The following is a 22,616-nucleotide window of genomic DNA, read 5'->3' on the forward strand; positions in this document are numbered from 1 at the left end:
CCCCAGAAGTGTAATGGCCCCCCAGATTTAGACATGGAAGAGTAACAGCCCTCCATATTGGTGTTCTCAACTAAGAGATATATCAGATTTGGCATCCAAGGATCAGATGAAGTCTTTCAGGCCTCTGATAGTTGCTGGATCTGTCTTCTGGACCTCCAATGCTTGTCGGAAAACCCGTCTGGACCTCTAGTAGCTGCCAGAAGTTCATTCTGAACCATCCGTGGTCATCGGATCTGTCTCCAGTGTCTCCGACAATTGTCGGAAATCCCTTTTGGACCTCCAACAGTCATTGGAGATCCCTTTTGGGGCTCTTAACAGTCACAGGAAATTCATTTTGGACCTTCAATACTCATCGAAAATACATTCTGGGACCATCTGCAGTCATTGGATCTGGTTTCTAAGCCTATGACAGTTGTCAGAAATCCCTTTTGGACCTCTGACAGCCATTGAAAAACTTTTCTAGAGCCCTAACATGTGTTGGAAATTTATTTTGGACCCTTTGCAGTTGTTGGCCACCTCTTTTGACATCAGATCTATGTCCTGGTTTATCTTCCATGTTTCTGCTCATCTTCCAACTCAAGGACAGTAGTCTCTTCAATTTCTTGGGTAACTCTTGTCATTTCTATGGCCATATTTTCATTTTGTTGATAATGTGAGATAATTTAAAACTCCACATTTCATCCAGACAAATTGATAGTCTTAGTCTTACAATTACCACTTCAAAACTAGACGGAACAAATTAATTGGATTGGTCTTAAAAAGCTCGAATGTATATCGGTGCTTGGAAGAAGTTGAGATACATTAAAGGAACCAAGAAACAGCCCAAACCAGATGATCTACACTTATGATGAATAAGAGAGTGAAAATTGGCTAGTTTTGTCTTGGTTACTCAATTCGGTGCAACTAAAAATTAGTTGTGATCGCTTTCTCTTGAAGACTCTGAAAGATATCTGGGATAAAGTAGCCAAAAATATAGTCGCAGTAAGAAGACTTAGCACATCTCTATCAACTTCACACTGAGATCAACAATCTCCAACTGGGTGATGGAATGATAGAAGAGTACTATGCTAAACTAAATTAGAAATGAGAAGAGCGGGATAATTTTTTTTAATAAATAGAAAAGTGCCGAGGTGCAACCCCACCGCCCCCCCCCCCCCCCCTCCCGGGGGCTTATCATCCAATTATAAACAAGATCTGCCACCTGACCTGGACTATGGCCCGAATTTCGAAAGCATCTTGCATTCCTTTCTTCCCATGACGCCCATAGACTTGTCAGCGAACAAAGGTGCCAAACTATCGAGAAGTTCTTTCCAATTGCCACACCATGCCATCCCGCAAGGAACTGCCCAACAGAGTTTGGTTGCAACCCAAGAAATATGAAACTTGGAGAATAGCCCATTCCAAATAGAAGAAGCATACGAGCAATGGATGAATGAATGATTGATCGACTTTGAGCTAGCCATACACATCAAACAAACATTTGGCAATATTGTTCTCCGTTTCTGGAGATTGTCCACAGTCAACACCCTTCATCCACCAACAAGCTAGGCAATGGGTGCTACCCTCGGAGGAGCATTGTAGAACCTACCATGCTTGGTATATATGGATTCCCCACTTAGCCCTTGCTTATAGAGCAACTTATAAAATGATTGCATCGGGGAACACCCAGATTTATCCCTATGCCATATCATCATATCCTCTTTTTTTTCTTTTCCAGCTATTCCAGACTTAGAAGATATGAAGCATCAAGTGAGACAATTTTGAATCTTTAAGTTTCCTGCGGGCCTTCATTTTATTTTCGAACCCAACACAGATTCTTGGGAGAATTGTTACCTACCTTAGAATTTGTATATAAGTATGTATGCATCGAAGCTAGATGATACAATACTTTTCAGTTTGTCCTTCTGGAATGACCAACCTTGACATTAGAATCTAAATCTGTTAAAGGGCAAGGAACTGGACAAATAAGCTCCAATGTACTCATTGGGGTAAAAGACGACATACAAAAGATCATTGTTGGTACTTCATCCTAATCTTCGTACAAAGGACCTTGGATCAAAGGCTTTTGCTAAGGTGAACAGGGCCGAAGGAGTGTCTTCTGCCAATAATGATAATGACCCAAGGGATAAAGTTATTAATGATCTGTGACAAGAGGTTGCTTTTAAGCCCCTCTTTCTGTTGCTAACCAAATAGGGTAGTCAGGGTACATCTGCATATGCCAATCGCATTTATCAGGAAATCTTGGATCATTGATATATGGGCGTCTGGTTACATGATTAGTATGACCAATGGTTATATTTCCTACTCTCGTATTTCTAGCAATATTAAATTGGTCGATCACTCTCTTTGTAAAGCTATCAGAAAGGGAATTTTCCACCCTTTTATTCCTTGCACGTCCATCAAATTGGTATTAGAGCGGGAGGTCTTGTGTTCGAGACTCCTCACCAGGGGTGATTAATGCAGGGGCATTTTCACACTGGGCTCGAGTAGTGTTGCTTGTGGGATGCAGGGGCACACTCGGGGTGGGCGGCCCGTGAAGAGATGTCTGCTCTTGAGAAACAAAGAATTTGGGAGTTAGTCACTCTCCCACCTAGCAAACACGTTGTTGGGTGAAAATTGGTATTTATTATGAAACACAAAGTTGATGGATCCATTCACAGATACAAGGCATTACTCGTTGCCAAGGGCTTCATACAAAAGTATGGAGAATATTAAGAAGAGACTTACACTTGTAGAAAAGTTGAATTCGTTTCGTACTCTTATCTAGTGTAGCTTGTCATAATTGACCTTTGCATCAACTTGATGTCAAAAAACGTGTTCCTTCACACTGATCTTCATGAAGAAATATATATGGCCCTTCCTCCCAGCTTTCAAACTAAGGGGGAGACTAGTAAAATTTGTCAACTTTAGAAGCTTTGTACAGTCTTAAACAATCTCCTTGTGCCTGATTTGAAAAGCTTGGACATACGATTTCTAAAATCTACACAGTTTTGTGTGTGTGTATAGAGCACCATACTAGTGGAATACACTGTTCTGCATGTACATGCAAAGCACCATTGTTCTGTATATGTTTTAGTTATTTTTTGGGTTTTGATTCAAGGATAATTATCTCATTGTCGCTCTGTATCTAGAAGATACATAAATAAAGTACTCATGAGGAGAGATGCATGATAACTCTCTCTCTTCATTCTCTCATCTCCACGTCCTCTCTCTTCTCTATCTCCTTGTTTCCTCTGACTAAACCTACAATGAATACTAGGAAATTTCCTCATTTTTGTCATTTCCTCTGGCTTAAACTGAATGCTCAGAATTCTATTTACTTAATCCAAACACAGTTAGTTTTCTCATTTGATTATTGTTTGCCCACAACTGATGCTCTGATTTTCACAAGGTTGGTATGATGCAGGATGAATGGATTGACTGGGAAGAAAATGCAGAAAATATTTGAAACACTTGCTCCTGAACCCATTCGTAGTGATGCCCGCAACTTGGTGGAGTATTGCTGCTTTAGGTACTTGTCGAGGGATAGTTCTGATATTCACCCTTGCTTGAAGGTTTGTGGAATGCATCGAAGTATGATCCAATGCTTCTATTATTAGATTGAATATCTGTGATTTACCTACATTGGATCATACCATGATGGATGGGTCGAAATCAGTGTCCAACACATGCGCACATCATTACTAATTTAGTAATCTTATTTATTTTCTGTTATTTATTCTAGCATCATTGTCTTGCCGATATGCAGATTTCTTTGGTCAAGGAATGGTGATGCAAAAGGTGTATGCTTTTTCTTAAGGGGCGCACTCCAGTGGTACCTGTACCACTGTAAGCTATGGTGGCAACAGGCAGATGTGGGGCCCACTTGATTTATGAATGGAATGCAACCTGTCCATCAGATAGCTCAGTGGCTATCTTTGAATCAGTTGGGCCACACAATGGGGTACAACTTGGGAGCGAACGCCCACCCTTGATTTGCATGGAGGGCCACCATGTTGCGTTTATGGAATCTATGCCATTCCTACCCTTCATATGGCATGGATGAAGAGTCAGGCGAAAACTCAGTCTGTTTTGCAATTAATATGGGCCACTGGCCAAATCAAGGGTGGGCATCCTCTATCACATTGGTCCCTTTGTCGTGGCCCACGTGAGTGTCGGATTGGCATGATTTTTGGCACATGGAAGTAAAACGAGTTGATGCGTCTGATGCATGGGTTGGATGGCCTGCATACATATGTGCGCACCACATCTTCCTGGTACCACTGTAAGCTTAAGGTGGTACTGGTGGAGCACGCCTCTTTTCTTAATTGCTGTGTAACATGAATCTGGATTGCAAGCTTAGACTTAAGCTCTATCCTTGATTAGCATCTGGTTTGCTTGATAGCTGGTCTATCTATATCAACTTGTGTGAATAGAATGGTCTGATGACCAAGTCACAAGCTCATGGTGGCAATTGAGAAGTAACGCAAGGGTGCTGGGACCAACATTTTACTGGAATTGTGCTGTTTGATGGGGTATTTCCCTCCGTTTTTAGATAAACAATCATACATGCGTGCATAACAATATTCTAAATAGCTTCAGCACTCTGCTGGATTAGAGGCTACATCTTGATTGTCTAAAAGTACACTCAAGGATATAAGCCCTTCTACATAGATAGGATTGAAAGGTGGGTTAGCTGTTTCCTACAAAAACTGACGTTGGACTAATTCCACAGGATAATATCAAAACAGTGACAAACACAGATGTAACACTAGAACTTTGAAAATGTTGAGTTTGAACTCTGTATTATAAAATATGAGTGAGGCGTAGACTGCTATGGATATTGGTCCCATGGACTGTCTCAATGCAGTCAGGTGGCTCAGGTAGATTGATTTCAGGCCTCTGATGCAGAGACATATTTTAGATTTTTGGTACTATGTCCTGTATGGAGTTTGTTGGGGTTTCTTATCTTCATCAGTAGGGAATATTCAAACGGATCAAAGATAGCAAACAATGCTTGTTTTCCTTCATATCTCTTGTACCCTTTGCTAGCAGCTCTAAACGAGGCTTTTGTTGGATATGGGATCTTCACTTGTTGATTGTTATCAACCTATGTAAAGGACTATTAGATTGTGTTGGATTGTAATAAACTTCTGTAATAGTCTATTACATTGCACCTGTGGGAGTTTTGTCCTCTCATTGCTGGTATCTAGCCTAAGATAAAGGACGGTTGCATCCAGTTGGCATCCGATGTCAAACTAATGCCATAACTTCCATCATGAATCTGAATAATATGACATTCCAAACTCATGCTTGGGCATTCCCTGAAAGTGACTTGGTGTATTGGAACCTAGGTGTACCAAGATGATGTGATAGGATCTTGGTGTTTCCGCCCCCACCCCCACCCCCACCCCCACCCTTCCATGGAATTGGCTTTATTTTATTGGTAAAAATAAAAAATAAAAAAATTTAACCTCCCATATTACCCTACAATGTGTACTAATATATATCTCGTTAGAGAAATGGCGATGATTGTAAAGCCTATGTGACATGCACCCTTCAATATAGTAGTAAATATATGGTGATATTGTTGAGTTGGCGATACCGATAATTGGCGATATTATTGTCAATACTTGGAACACTAGTCTCAAGTAGTATTGATCAGATCCCATGCTCAACTATTACATGAATGCCCCAAAGGGCAAGTGATGCATGATTGATGCATGAACCAAATAACATGTGAGATCAAGTAGCAGAATTAAGACATTAACATAAAAACACAACCATTCCCATAATCATCACGAATCCCATGAAAACCAAAAGAACATCATGCATAATCCTTGCCTAAGTTACCAACATCGTAACACAAGATCATTAAATAAAAGGAAATTAGGATCTAATGGATGTAGGGATATCCAATTAGCATAGGGTATAATATATTTAAAAGTAGAAGACCTAATACAACGTATGAGTTTGGGTAATTTGGGAAAGTAGGAAAGTTGGGGATCTTAGGTTTAGGGTTAGGGCTTTGGGAATGGAAGAAAGTGGTTTTGATATAAGGATGATAGAAAACCAAAAGGGGTAAGGTGTGGCCGTACGACCAACCTGAATGATTCATATGTGTGGCCATATGGTCACAGGTGTGGCGTGGGATGGATGAGTTTAGTTCAATTAGGGTTTGGATGGTAGATAGATAAGGGAAAGATGGGTGTAGGAGAAGATGATGGCTCGGGATGGGAGAATCGAAGAACTTGAAGAAAATACCTTGATGGAGGGGAAAAAAGATAATGATGTGGGTATAGATGGAGACCTTGCATCTCCATTGATGAAGATTAGCCTCATACCAATCTCCCTTCCAAATCACATGGAAGTTTCTTCAAATCTCAAGAAGATGGAAGGAGAAGAAAGCAAGAGGTTATTATTATTATTATTATTATTTAAAAAATCACAAAGTCCAATGAGGGAGAAGGTCATAAGCCCACCATCTTTTAGAGCTCCAAGAAAGTTGAAAAATTACAATAAACACCATGTTTTGTGAATTTTGATGAAAATAACCCTAGTCTAACTAAAATTGACTAAAAACACTCATAATGGTATCCAAGCATAACATAAACAAAACTAAATCCTATAAGCTGATAAAATCTAAGAAAAACTCATGTGGACGATCCACGATCAATGGCCCGATCATGTGATCCAACGGCTCGATTGTCACGTCCCTCCAATTAAACGGTCTGGATCACTCAATAAAGCAGCCCATGCGCATCTTCCTAGTGTGGGGTCTTCCAGATGCTCATACATGCACATGGGGTCTTCAGCATGATCACGAGTACTCGCTTAGCCATAGGAAAATCGGTGCAGCTTGCCTCCTCCTTTGATACGTACGCAAGGGTATACGTGACGTGATGTCCTCATCAGCAAGCAAGCAATACAGGGTCATGGAATAGTCATTAGGAAGGCTACTAATCACAACGCATCCACACATGTGAAAGGCCAAGCTCAAGTAGTGGGTTGCTTAGAATAGCAAGGAACTGAGTCAATCGACGATAACGGGATCTCCGACACAACTCGCATGCCAACATGGTCAGTTGCCCCACATTGCACCTTGGAAATACTATGGTCCCCTACATAAGAAGGAAATTTATGAACAATTTCTATTTAGAGATAATGCTAGACAAGCCTCCCGAGCATGCTCCTAAAGGCCAAAATAATAGAACTGAAATCTTATGATATTACCAGGGTGGCCTAACTTGCTGCTGCGTAGGCCCATTGTGACACTGCATAGGTCCTTGCTTGGTGCGTCTCGGGTTCTTCATGGTGCTTGTTAGGCCACTCCAATGCACACAAATGTACAGCCATCGGACCAAAAGTGGAAATGACATCCTCAAGTAGTTTTTCTTATGAATATTTATATGCTGAAGTAGTTGACTGCAAACAATGGCGGGGCTGCCCTTGGGTACATGTTTACCGAGCACTGCTCACGTGCCTATCATGCACAAGACTGCACTTTAGCCTGACTACTGCGCAATCTATTAGGGGAATTTGCAAGCAGTTAGGGACTCTGGCATGCAATGCCACACAAGCTCAATAGGCATGATTGTGGTACTACAGCCTCGTTTTTGTATTTTATCTCATAGCAGTTGTATTGGGGTATGAATATGTATGTTTTATTTATTTATTTATATCATTGCTAAAAAAAGTACTGAATATTGTTTGATGGACAAGATTTTGAAACTGGCTTGGCTCATTTTCGCTCAACAATATCATTGAATCATTTACATTGCACATGTTTGCAAGATTTTCATAAAATGAAACCATGGAAATGATATTTATATCCTTACGGAAATTATATTTATATCCCTTTTGTTTTAAAGACAACACTTAATGCCAAATCCTGGCGGTTCTCCATAACAATGACACTGGCCTTGTTCCCAAGACAGAAAAGGAAGCAAATGTATTAGGTTTGTTGGTGAAAATGTAAACTGTGTTTTTTCTTCGGAAATGGAAGTGTGACAGCAATACATATTCACAGAAATTGTTCATTTCCATGGAGTCACAAATGGCTGAAATATGGTCCTTCCACGCAGATGTATTTCTGTTCAAACTTTTCAATGCTCCCTAACTGGCCCTTGGGAAACAAAATATTTGTACAGTTTATCTGAGAACTAACGTCTATGACATTTAAGTTTCTCATTTATTAGTCGGTAATGCTTAGGATACAGCCCTAGTGGCAGATGGCTTTTTTTTTTTATCGATTTCTTCTAGAAAGACGTGAAGGGAATCTTTTGGAATTTGTATTAGAATTCCATGAAAACAGTATACTTTCTAAAGAACTCGAGAATAGATAGAAGCAGTTGCTAGAAAATAGATGGTTAAAAGGTCAACCAAAATTCCTTTGACCGTCCTTTTTTCCCAAAGAAAAAGAAAATCTTCCAATCCTAGGATTAGGATTTTCCAAGGTGTGAATTTTGGGATACGGCACATCCAAGGTAGGGGCTACATAATAATTGATTTGGGTCTGGACTGTTGTGCACCTTGACCATGTGTGTGAAAAGTGAGTCACTAATGCATTAAAGGAAGTTAAAGACATTCAAGGTTTTCTAATCATACCAAAATATTGGCTGGAATACATATTGCCATTGCATAATATGATTGGCATGTTGATCTACTTGCAGGAAACTGCATTCCAAAGACTTGTTTTCATAACCATGCTTGCATGGGAGCATCCCTACCGTGAAGATGGTGATTCACATGTTCTCAACTCAGAGAATTCTTCTTTGCAGGTTTGTTATGCTCGTTTACTGTTCTCAGAAGTGTTGCTAAATAACTGTCAGGTAACCGTCATTAGCATAGAATACTATGAGATTATCAACCCACTAACTGCCTTTTTCGTACTCACAATATTATTAGTTGGAAGTTATTGGGGAAAAAAAATATATTCTATATGATGGACAATGTTTTGCACTGCACACTAGAGGATCCAGGATTGTCAAGATGGAGGAATTGTGATATCCAGTGTTTTAAATATCGATAGTATGAGTATCATACCTGGTTGATATGAAAAATAGGGAGATTTGCAAAAATCTCCTGTATCGACGATATATCGGTGACGCTCCTTTATAAACACTACCTTGTATCATCGAAGTCGACGATACTCCAACAACGCAAGATTCTGAAAAAAAAGAAAGAAGTAAAGCCCCATATTTTCTGGAGAGAAGAAAAGAAAAGAAAAGAACTCATATCTGTGACAAGTTTGCCCTCTTCTTCTTTTCTCTCTCCTCTCTCTACTACATCTCTCTCTCTCTCTTTATTTTTTTTAATTTTTATTTTTTTTCATCTAGTCTCCTTCTCTCTCACTCCATACTTGTCATTTAGAAATAAAAGAGCCTGAAAAGTCTCCGTGACATGTCTTCATATCATCCATCATATTTAAAAAGGGTACTCAGGCAGCGTATGATATGCTAGAATTCAGAAATTGTAGATGTGGAGTATATTAACTTGAATTAAACCAATTAAATTGTGGAACCCATTGTTGCTAAGCCAGTCCCAAAATCAGATTGTTTGAATGATCCTAGTCTCTGATTCTTGGACACTTGTTTGTTGAAATAGGACCATTGGATATTTTTTATTCTTAACTGTCCAATAAATGTTGACCAATTTGATAGTCAGATGATCAAATAAGCATTATTTTTGGGTGGGTCCTTACTCATGCCTCGGTGGTAGACTCACAAGAGTTTCAACACGAGGTCATGGGTTCGAGTACCCATTGTGGTGAAATTCCACTGTGGTGTGAGTGCGTGTGTAAAATTAAAAATAAAAAAAGCAATATTTTTGGGTAATGGTGCATCTGAACTAGGAGAAATAATTTGGACAATTTAATTTGAATTAGTTGTATGCCACATGCAATTTCTAAATGTATGTGTATCATCCATCACACTCAGTCAGAGTTTCAAAGTTGTTCAAAGCTAAACTTCTTTGTTAGTTTATTTAGCACCATATAAAAAATTGTGGTGACTCTTCAGTTGTATGCATGGCAATCTAGACTGTCCAAATCGTTGACCCAACTGTCATTTGAGCATAACCCAAAACTTACACAGCAAAGATGATATTAACCATCTGATTTGTCCATTCAAATTCAGGCTACTCACTTTTCTACTTTTAACCATCCATTTGATAGCCATTAATTGGATGATTAGAGTGATTTTAGAGACATGCTTCATCCACAATGGGCATAAAAATTTGGATGGTCTAGATTCTTGGACATCTATACCACGTGTGAGGATGAGTCATCATCAATTTTAAAATAGTGCTAAACTAAAATAGGAGTCTATTCCATGCTTAAAAGCTTTAGTAGCCCATGCACTTGTAGAAGAGCATCTCTTAAAAAACCAAGGGGAGTTATTTGATACTTCAGCAGCTTATGACGCTTGATAAGTAGTTACTCAGAAAGTGTAACTGCGGCATATAATTATTCAAAATTAAACTGACTAAATTGTTAAACATACAGTCACTAAGTCACAGTCCCAAAATCTTATTCATTGAAAAGTCCTAACCTCTGATTACTTGTTTGTTGAAATAGGATTGTTAGATATTTTTCAGTTTCAACCATCTAATAAATGTCCACCAATCCGATATTCTGATTATTAAATAAGTATAATTTTTGTTTCATCATACATTTAAATTGTGATTCATAATTTGGATAGTTTAATCTGAATTAGTTGCATCCCACCTATGCAATTTCTAAGTAATTTCTTAGTGCATATATATCATCCATCACACTCTTCTAGCGTATCAAAGTTTTTCTCTCAAGGCAATTATGCATAGTTATATTTGTAATGTTTCGTAGTTCTAACTGTTTAATCATGTCTTTTAATATCTCCTTCAGTTTCGTTGAAAATTTCCATCATTTTCCCAATGTTTCTCTCAAAATGCAATACATTCCTTGATACGTGTGATATTTCCCATGCAATACTGTTATGTTTCCATATCCCAAGGGTGCGATACAGGCAGCGATATTGATACTTGAAACGCCATGTGTGTGTCTATGACTCTATATAAATATTTGGTAGTTGAGGCTTCAGCACTTGCATGAAAATAATGGGATATAGTTTTATATTTGGGAAAAGCTTTCATGTAATTCGCTATTGATGTCTAAGTGGTGAGGAGAGATTCTGCTCATGCTTCAAGGTCAATATATCTTTATTTAGATATACAATCTCCATGCCTTTTTTCCTAAAAAAGGATATAAGTTAAACAATATGGTCTCTCACAACAAGTTAAAGGAAAATATAGAAGATTACATGCAATATGAAACATACTAGCATTTCTGAATTGTTTTGGAGCATGCCCAATCCACTTTCTTCATATTGCTTGTGCTTCCTATGATTTATGTCACTTCTTCCTTATTTTTATTTTTATTTGCACTTTTCAACGGATCCTACATTTTCTACATAGGATGGACACTGTGTTCCAAATATTGGTGATATTGTTAATAATATTACCATTTGCCAATATTATTGGGTATTGCCAGGTCAGCGATACCGCAACTGTTGGAAGTGTAAAAATTTCCAGGTATGGATGATATATATTTATATATATTTAATAATATCAGCGATACTTAGCGATATTATTGATACCAATGATACTTTTAGAAGTTGTATCCCGATACCAAGTAAACATCCGTATATAGGAAAAAAATTAATAGAAAATTGGAAAGTTTTCCAATAAAAAAGAAAAATCTCCTTTTTTTTTTGGCCTTCTTGCCCTTATTCATAAAATCAAAGTGTTTTTTGCCTTTGACTGGCTGGCAATGCTTGGCCCTTGTTTTTAAACAACCAACGGGTGGCGTTCAATAAAAGATTTTATGCCAGCCCAAACTACTATCTATCTTTGGAAAGGAAGGAATGCCAGGAACAACTCTTTCCTTTCCACTGGTTCTTGAAAGCTGTCAATCCCCACTTCTCCCATATTAATTATCCCTCTTGCATTGGTTTTGCATCAGATGATTGGGATTTGTTCTTTAGGTGATTTTTATTATTCTTGATTTTATTGAATCAAAGTTTGGATTTGGGGGAAATCTTGACTTGAAACGAAGACGGGCTAGAAGTCAAAGGTGACGAAAAGTCCATAGAAACTTCTTTTTTTGAAATGTTAGTATAGAATTTGCAATAGAAATCCATGTATATGCATGATTTTCATGCATTGACGTGGATTCGTGGCGGAAAAATTAACATGTAAGTTAGAAATGGGAGAAATCCTTCCCCCTGTTTTTTTTTTTTTTTTCATTTTTATATTGGAAAATATGTTCTCTATTGTTAATTAATGTAGAAATTTTATATATTAATGAGCGTTGGCCAATCTATTGATTGGCTATAAATTTTATTTATTTATTCTATACTGATTTTTTTGACAACACATTGTTAGGCGCGCGTGTGTGTGTCTATATATATATATATATATATTGCAATATATATATATATTGCAAGATTTTGATTCCTACATATGTACACGTGTCTTTTAACATCTCCTGGAGTTCCACTAAAAAATTTCACCTTTTCCCAATGTTTCCCTTAGATATCGATATTTTTCCAAGTATCAGCGATAATGTCAGCAATACGAATGCATGTTTCTGTACCCCCAATCATCGATACATGTAACAATATCGATACTCTGAAAACTAGATGTACTTACCAATTATTTGCATGTCCTTAAGTTTCTAACCTGAGAATTACAGAATTACATGATATATTCCTGTCCAAACCTAACTGTTATTAAAAATAAATATTTTAAAGTTCATAAATTCTGATCTTTTAAAATTCACCTACTGCCTCATTAAATGTGTGTTCTAAGGACATAATCTCTACAATCTCTTTTGTGAGTCAGCTAATCTTGTATTCTGTAACCATGGTTGTTCCCTCATGATTATTGTCTAGAATCAGTACAATAATATAGACATTCATCAGAAAAATGATGGTATTAATTTCATTCATTTGTGCATCTGAGCTGTGCACTTTGTAAACTTATGATTTGGTTATATTATGTTCTTTACGAAGATAATTTTGAAAGCTAGCATCTGAATCGATAATTTTCTTCTGAACATTGAAGAGGAAACTTGTCAGTGAAGATGCTTTTGTTCGTATTGCTCCGGCAATTCCTGGTGTAGCTGATAGATCAACAGTGCACCATCTTTTCAAGGCTCTCATTGGAGAAGAAAATGGGATCTCTTTAAGCTTGTGGACTGCATACATTGCTGAACTTTTCAAGTAAATTCTTATTCCTTTTTTATTGCAATATGTATGTATGTATGTGCATTGGAGAAGAAATGGGTCTCTTTAATCTTGTGGACTGCATATATTGCTGAACTTTTCAAGTTTTGTTGCAATGTACACATTATGTATGTATATAGTCATGCATGCATGTACTAATGTATGTACAACAGTTAGACTTGGTTTTTTTTGCTTCACCTTTATTCTAGTTAGGAAATTCATTTTCAAGATTTTAAGACATCATTCTGTTGAATGCCAATTCAGCTGTAAACTTGCTAGGTTCCTAAAGATGAAAGTAAACTAGAAGCCCAAAGATTCGAGTCCTTGACAACTTTGACTGCTGTTTCCAACTCTACATGCCTCAATATCTAGTGAACTCAATAATCAAGAAAGCTTCAAATATGGACAAATAAGGGAATTGCTCCACACAAGGCCTGTTGGTCTCACACCAAAGGGGTTCGAGAATAGTAGCTTCTCTAGGTTTTAAATCCCAACACAGGAAACAAGGACAAACCATTTTCTGATCAGCAATGGGACCACTGGTGATCTCCCATTGAATGATTGATGGCCCTGTATTACTTTGGCTTATGATGTTTTCTCTCTTCAAAATTTTGGGTGCAATTTTATGTCCACCAATATCCAAATTGACTACCGCTTCATCTAAGGGCCTGCTTGGATGTCATTCATTTCACAATTCGTTTGGAATTTTTTGACAGAACCATCTACTTGGCATCAGGCTGCATATTTTACAGAAACCAGATTAGCGGGATTAGATTTTCCTCTTTCACTGTCCAATCAATATCAATTTCCTTTAGCTATTTTGGCAGACAACACCCGTATGCTGTCAGAAGTAGTAACACCCACATGGTCTTATTCCTCTGCAATTCTGTTGAATTAATCTCATATGTAGAATGCTTCATATCCCGACTCTCGCTATTGGGCTTCTAAATTCATTTTGCAACCAGGATCATTTTCTTTTCACCTAATAAAAGATGACCAACCCTTGATGTTTAAGGATAGCCTTGCAGTGACTAGATGTTTTAGTGTTCTCATTTGGAGCATTTCATAATTGATATTGAATATATGCTTTTAATTATTCCTTGTTGATGAGGGCATCCGAGCACCTAAATGAGTTTATTGGAGGAGGAGAGCTGAGGCCTCAGCCCCAATTTTATTATGGTTGGATGATCATTACATGGGGCCCAATGGGCCCACTTTGAGTTCTTGGCTGCATTAAAGACCCCACATGCATGGTTCTACATTTTTGAAGACCCCACACTAGGAAAATGCATGTGGGCTGCTTATTTGGAATCAATTGATACGTCTTTAGACTGTTTGGACATCACCCAGCCTGACTTGGACCATATCTGGACATTACAAATCTTAGACCATGTTGTTGGATATCTTGAACACATCAATTTGGTGATCTGGATCGTTGGATATGTTAAGAGACTCGGGTTTAGGTGTACAGACACTCTAGTCTGCGCATCTGAGCCATGGATATGTTGGACCACATTCATCCAAGCCGTTGATCACATGTGGACGTACCTGTTACCAATGTTTTAAATATCAATGATATCGGCCAATATATCCCACGATATATCTTGTATCCCACCTGTGCGATAAGAAACGCATAGGTAGTGCCAATATATCCCACATGTTCGATCCGGTGAGTATTTTCAATTTTCAATCCGTCTTTTTTTTTTTGGTGAAATTATTTTAAATCATTGTTAAATACTTACAAATCCATTGGTTCTTCATGTTTTGCATGAAAAATTGTGGAGTTGGAGTTTTGATTTCGATATCCATTGGTTCTTCATGTTCTCTATTTTTTCTTCAAAATTTTCCTTCAACCGATTGTCATTTGAGACTAATTTCGAAGTATTTAGGAGTTTTTGATGAAATAATCATTACATACACTCTAATTTTGAAATTTGAGTGTAGGTGGTCTAATTTTGAGAAAATTGGGGAAAATTCAAAATTTCCCCAATTTCTCCCAAATTGTTTGCAATGTTGCACTCCAAACATGAAATCAATTGAAAGGTGATCTACTGATTTGTTAAGTCCTTGTCAATTTCGAAAAATAAAAATAATTTTTTATCAAAATGATTAAATTATTATTATTATTTTTCAAAATTTCCCTTTAACCAGTTGTCAATTGAGGCTAATTTCGAAGTATTTAGGAGTGTTTGATAAAATGATTATCATATACACTCTAAATGTTATGCATTCGATTTGAATATAGTTGTACTAGTTTAGCCAAACAGTGCATAGCTTAAGACCCTATACAAAGGAAACCTATCATGTGCACATTTCTTTTTTTTGAGATGTTATGGTTTAAAAGTGTGTATTAAGGTCTTTTTTAATAATCGCTAAAGTTTTATTGAAAAATTCTGCCATTTTCCCAATGCTTCCCCATGTTTCCCAAAAAGTGCAATAAATTACCCGATGCAAACGATATATCCCTTATGATAACCAATACGTATCTGTATCCCAAGGATGTGATACGTAACATGTTGCCAGTTACACATTGGAGATCATCCTTGTGCCATGTGATACATCTTTATTTTTGCTTTATTTTTTAGTTTTATTTTAGGTTATTAGATATTTATGTTTTGATCTTGACTGTAAATAGATTCGGACGGTCAATAATAGTTCTAGACTTAGGGTTTGCTTAGGTTTTCTTATATATTTTTGTTTGAGACTTGAGACTTGAGATGGACATATATTGAATGCAATTTCTCTACCTTGCTTCTTTTGAGCAAGAAAACTTCCTGTGAATGGAATTTGGTGTGAAGTCATTGTAGTGATTCCAATTTATTTTTCTTATTCATATCAAGGTATTTCTTTCTTCTTCCATTGAATTTGTTTTATATTCTTTCTCAAACCCTAATTCCATCATCAACCCAACTCATTTCCAACCAAACCGACCCAACCCTACCACACTGTCCGTACAACTGTATGGACGTGCCCATGCAGCCAAACAGCCTCCCCCTCATTAATCCTTTCTCTTCTTCTCTATTTTATAAAACCCTAACCCTATCCGTAGCCTTTTATAAAACCCTAAATTCTTAATTTCTTGATTTCCAAACCCAAACCCTAACCCTAGCCTTCTATAAAATCCTAAAATTTTAATTTCTTGATTTCCAAATCCTAATCCATTCAAACCCTAGCAAAGCACAAATGAATCATCAAATCTAGAACGAATCCTATGCTAGATGGAAGTTCTACCTTCCATTGGGCCGTGTTCGATCAATAGCCTTAGGGATCTATTTTGTGGGATTGTGATGTGGTCTTGAGCTTGAGTTTAGTTAAATATTTGATTTCTCTAAATTTGTGGCAAATGGGCTTTATTTTATAGTTTGATTTACTCTGGTAACCTGTTAATTAATTTATTTACATCATCATAGTTTAGGCTATCTGTCTTGCACCACTTGTACATTAATTGCATTCTCTCAACATTGTATTAGCTTCATGTTATTTTACAATTTTCATTGACGCACTTGGTTTTGTACTATAGGGTACACGAAGGAAGGAAGTCATATCAGATTCGAGAAAGTGCCAAGCTTTTCAATGAGCAAATTTTATGCATAGGTTCTAGTAGGAAGCGACCTGTTCTGAAATGGGATAATAACATCGCCTGGCCTGGAAAACTCACTTTGACAGATAATGCACTCTATTTTGAGGTACATGTTCTTTTGTGGGTGTTAAATAAGCAAACACAATGCACTTCATCATAAATCTTTTGGTGGGCAATATTTCTTTTTTCTTCAGTTATAAATGAGAGAAAAAAAAAAGTTTGGTTAAATTGTCGTATGACTATAAACCATTTTATGGCATCTTTATCTATGTTAACATGTTTGGTTGGTTGAATTAAATCATGGGCATCAATTGAATGTGGGATCCTGGTGGCTGTTGAGGAGGATGGCTAGTCATTTTTCTATTATCCTTTTTGAGATATTAAAAAATCTGACAATAAACAAAAACTAAGTCACCCCAACACTTCAGTAGTGGTGCAATATCCTTTTCCGATACTTCATTTCTACATGTAAGACTTGCGTTTCTATGTGATTCCCATGCTGTAGAATTGCCAGTTCTAGTAACAAAGCCTACCACCCTATAATGCTGGCTCTTTTGCTTATCTTCGATAGGGAAGATTGGTACACGCAAACCAGGTCTTGCAAAGAATACTGCAATAAGCTGAATATAGTGTATAATGAATTTTGCATAGTTGCAACCAGTGTTTAAATTATCGGCGACAATATCGAATTGTCGCCAATAATATTGGTGTCGCTGGCTCAGCGAAACCGAAAACCCAATTTTTCGTTTCTCTTCCTGATATCGTCAAAATATCGCCGATAATGTCAGTTTTCCGATATTTTCTAGATATCGATGGCCAACTACCCCATTTTACCACGTTTTCGGCGATAAAATTGTCGAGATCCAAGAAAAAAGAAGAAGAAGAAGAAAATACCTGTTTTTTCGCTCCGATCGATTTGAAGAGAGAAATCCCCCCAAAAAAATTGCATTTTCCGTCAAGATCCTTGAATGGCAACTTCTCCAGTTTGCCAACTCTGAAACCCGCTGGCAGGGCTACGAAAATCCAGAGACTCATAGAAATTTTTGAAATATTGGGAAGTAGGGGGAGGGATTTTTGGTTTCGGAGGAATTTGGGGAAGGATTTTCAATTTTTAACCTATTTTAAGGGGACGCGGATTAGGTACGCGGAGGTTAATCGTGTGACTAGTGACTTTGAAACGTTTCCAAGTTCTGTGGGTCCCACCATGATGTGTTGTATCCACACGGTCCATCCATTTGGAGAGATCATTTTATGGTATGATCCGAGGAATGCGGTAGATCAAAAGCTTTAGTGAACCCCACCACAAAAAACTGTGGAGAGAGTGACCGTACCATGGAAACCTTCCTAAGGTCCAATGGACTGTTTATTTGAGATCCAACCTGTTCATAAGTTAACAGTGACATTAAATAAGGCTATTAACAAATATCATCTTGATCAAAAACTTCTGTAGCCCTTATAAGTTTTTTATGGTAGGCATCACTTTGTCCACTATTTTTTGTGGTGGGGTCCACTCGAGATTTGGATTTGACTCATTCTTTGGCTAATGCCCTGAAATGGTATCTCCATATGTATGGACGCTGTGGATACACAACATACATCATGGTGGGACCCACATAACTCGGTGACGTAACTTAGTCGCTACGCGTCAGTGGCTAATTCGCGTCCATTTCAAATAAGTGGTTGCGTACGCACACCATGGTGTGCCAAAACGGTTATGTATCGGCCGATACGTAACGGTAACGGTGGGAACCGTTACGCGTTTCGGGGTCGTATCGGCCGTTACCCGATTTTGTACCTGTATCAGCCGATACGGGCCCGTTACGGGGTGTAACGGCCGTTACGGGCCCGTATCGGCCGAATAACGGTAACTTTTTTTTTTTTCATTTTAAGCTCTGTTTTTGCTGTTTTTTTGAAACCTCTTGCTTCCAAACTGTTTCTCACTCCTTTTACTACTAATTTCGACCGACCTTGGCTATGTATTTGAGATAAAAACACATTTTATTACGGATTTTCTTGAATTAAAGCTCGGTCGGCCATTTTTCAGAAATTCGTCAAAAATAGGTATTTATACTTTTTTTTTAATATGTTTTGCTGTTTTAATCATGCCATATGATGTGTTAATCATAGTAGAACATGTTAATGTGCAATTTACAGATTTGGGGTGCCATTTAATAATTTTTTTATATTTTTTTCTATTTACGCATGAATTTTGGCCCCTTTTTTTAAAATTCGAAAAATCAATTTTTAATGGTTGTTTTGCTGTTTTAATCATGCCATTTGATGTGTTAATTATAGTAGAACATGTTAATGTGCATTTTACAGATTTGGGGTGCCATTATATATATAATTTTTTTAATATTTTTTTTTCTATTTACGCATTTATTTTGGCCCTTTTTTTGAAAATTCGAAAAATTATTTTTTAATGATTCTTTTGCTGTTTTAATGATGCCATATGATGTGTTAATCATAATAGAACATGTTAATGTGCATTTTATAGATTTGGGGTGCCATTTTATATTTTTTTAATTTTTTTTCTATTTACGCATTTATTTCGGCCCTTTCTTTGAAAATTCGAAAAATCATTTTTTAATGATTCTTTTGCTGTTTTAATGATGCCATATGATGTGTTAATAATAGTAGAACATGTTAATGTGCATTTTACATATTTGGGGTGCCATTTTATATATATTTTTATATTTTTTTCTATTTACGCATTTATTTCGGCCCTTTTTTTGAAAATTCGAAAAATCATTTTTTAATGATTCTTTTGTTGTTTTAATGATGCCATATGATGTGTTAATCATAGTAGAATATGTTAATGTACATTTTACATATTTGGAGTGCCATTTTATATTTATTTTTATATTTTTTTATATTTACGCATGCATTTTGGCCCTCAAAAATAATTGCAAACACCTAAATGTAAGATATTTTCATATTACATTCATTCTAATATATCTATCATTGATGGTAGATAGTTAGAAAATTAAATATATGAATTTTGTAGTTAAATTCAGGTTATCTGGTTCATAAACTCATTAGACAGTCCGATACAACTTCTCACCAAAGAGTGGACCGTTACACCACCATAAACATGTTCCAATTTATAAATGAATGCATATTTGGAATGCTTAGAATATTCCGGATTTAATCCATATTTGTTCATATTTTTTTGGGAAAAAAAAATATTTTGCGCCGTTACGGGCCGTTACGCCCTCGTATCGCCGTTACACTCCCGTATCCGTCTCGGTTTCGGAGGGCACTGTTACACCAACCGATAGCGATATGGGACACCTTGACGCACACCCTTAGCATACTGGGATGCTTAGGTGGGGTCCACCATGATATTTTTTGAAAAATACACCCTGTCCATCCATTTTTTCAGATCATTTTAGGACATGAGCCCAAAAATGAAGTGTATCCAAAACTCAAGTGGGTCACAAGAGAGGAAACAGTGAAGATTGGTGACCATCGTTTAAACATTCATGGAACCACAAAAGTTTTGTATCAGGCTAAACTTTTTGTGTTTTCACTTCATCTCAATGGGAATGAACTTCTAAACGGTTTGGATGGCATATAAACATCAAGGTGGAGCCCGGGAAGGTTTGAAGGGTAGCAAATTCTTTCTACAGTTTTCCTTCTTGTATGCCCCACTTTAGTTTTGGATTCACCTGATGCTTGGTATCAAGTCCTAAAATGATCTGGAAAAACGGATGGATGGGGTGGATTTTTTGGAAATATCATGGTGGGCCCCACCTAAGCATCCCAGCGCAGGAAATTCTTGCAAAAGCCTTCCCGCATGGATGTGTACTGAATACGCTCTTATGGTACTCGGTAAACTCTGTTGGGCCCACTCTAAATTCATGTGGTTTATCCATGCCGTCCATCCGTTTTTTTTTTTTTTTTTTTCCAGATCATTTTAAGGGTTGAGCCCAAAATCAAAGTATATCAAAATCTCAAGTATACCATATCAAAGGAAACAATAATGGAAGTATTGATTTCCACTGTTGGAACCTTTCTACCAGTGATATTTATTTGTCATCCAAACTTTTCATAAGATCACACAGACACGGATGAAGGGAAAGCACAAATATCATCTTAATCTAAAACTTTTGTGGGCCCCCAATAACTTTTCAATGGTAGACTTCAATTCACGCTGTTTCAAGTGGTGTGGTCCATTTGAGCTTTGGTTATGATTAATTTTTGGTTTAGAGACCTAAAATTATATGATAAAATGTATGGATGGAGTTGATACCACGCATGAACGACGGTGGGGCCCACAGAGTTTACTCAGTACGCAGGCCGCTTCCTTTGGCATGGAATTGGTTTAGCTACTCCCATTGCCACCAGCCAATGGCTGGTGGTCGGTGCTTTGTGGACCCCACCATGATGTACATGTTTCATCCATGCCGTCCATCTATTTTTTTAGATCATGTTATTGTATCAGACCAAAAATGAAGTATATCCCAATCTCAAGTGGACCACATTACAAAAACAGTTTTGAATGAACATCGACCATTAAAAACTTTTTGGGGGCCATAAAAGTTTTGGATGAAGTTGATCTTTGTTTTTAACCTTCATCTGGGTCCGTATGACCTAATCAATAGATTGGATGTCAATAAACAGTACAGTAGGTCTTAGGGGGATTTTAATGGTGGATATCCAATCACTATTGTTTGCGCGTGGTGTGGTCCACTTGAGATTTATATCCCTCTCATTTTTTGCATAAAGCCCTAAAATGATCTGTAAAAATGTATGAATGACATGGATGAAACACATACATCATGGTGGGGCCCACAGAGCACCGACCACCACCTATCGGGCTGGTGGCAGGGGGAGTAGCCTATCCTTTTCGGCACGGAATTGCCAGTGTACACGGACGCAGATTAGATACTGTCATGTTGAGTAGCGAGTCGGCTACTGAAGTTACGTCACCAAGTTATGTGGGCCCCACTATGATGTATGTGTTATATCCACACTGTCCATCCATTTTTAAATATCATTTTAGGGTATGAACCAAAGAATGAGGCAAATAAAAATCTAAAAGCTTGCATTTGTATTATAAAAACTCATTTTGGTTACTATTTGAGTGATTTCTTACTACAACGCATGCCTTTTGGCCCCCATTAAATGGAAACTTATTATTTAATGCATTCTTTTTGCAATTTTTTCATTCCTGGATATGTAAATATGTGTATTTAGGCATGCCCTGAAGTTTCACTAAAAAATTCCACCATTTTCTCCATGTTTCCCCCTTTTTCCCTGCATTTCCAGTTATCGGCGATATTATCGGCGATAACGATATTATATCTTTATCTCCGACTAGTGAAACTTGTAGCGATACCGACAACTCGAACACTGGTTACCATTCTCTCGTACATACCCTTAATCACGTCATTATATCCTCTTGACACTCCCTTCTTTCCCAACACTAACCAGATTAACTCTCTCCCTATTGTATGCTTTCTCTAAGTCTATAAAGACCATATGGAGATCCCTCCACTCCCTATATTTCTCTATCATTTGTCTGAGTAGTAGAATATTTGTGGTGGTAGTCCTAGGCATGAACAATGTATCAAAAAATGGTTACGTTATGGCTATTACATAACAGTAATGGTGGCAACCTTATGCGTTACAGGGTCGTAATAGTCTGTCATGGGGCCGATACAGTTTTCTTTTTCAAAAAAGGAAGAAAAAGAAAAAGAAAGGCCATAATGGCCATTACAACCTATATCGTAATGGTAACGAACTGTCACCATTATTGAATACCTTGGGCATGAAACCAAACTGATTAT

The 22,616-nt window shown here is 37.3% G+C and overlaps 1 protein-coding gene across 6 annotated transcripts in view; it reads left to right on the forward strand.

Annotated features, from left to right (window-relative positions):
• The window catches only part of LOC131237521 (uncharacterized), a 48,680-nt gene that overhangs the window by 16,835 nt on the left and 9,229 nt on the right, over positions 1-22,616 (forward strand). For 5 of the 6 annotated variants that reach the window (XM_058235344.1, XM_058235340.1, XM_058235339.1 and 2 more), the window contains 4 exons: positions 3,407-3,554; positions 8,652-8,759; positions 13,081-13,238; positions 16,762-16,927. In XM_058235344.1, coding sequence (XP_058091327.1) covers positions 3,407-3,554; positions 8,652-8,759; positions 13,081-13,238; positions 16,762-16,927 — 580 coding nt within the window. Of the gene's footprint in view, positions 1-3,391; positions 3,555-8,651; positions 8,760-13,080; positions 13,239-16,761; positions 16,928-22,616 lie in introns of all 6 variants that reach the window. The other variant, XM_058235343.1, reaches the window with a different exon arrangement.

The sequence above is a fragment of the Magnolia sinica genome, chromosome 2, assembly GCF_029962835.1.
Source record: "Magnolia sinica isolate HGM2019 chromosome 2, MsV1, whole genome shotgun sequence".
NCBI classification, from domain to species: Eukaryota; Viridiplantae; Streptophyta; class Magnoliopsida; order Magnoliales; family Magnoliaceae; genus Magnolia; species Magnolia sinica.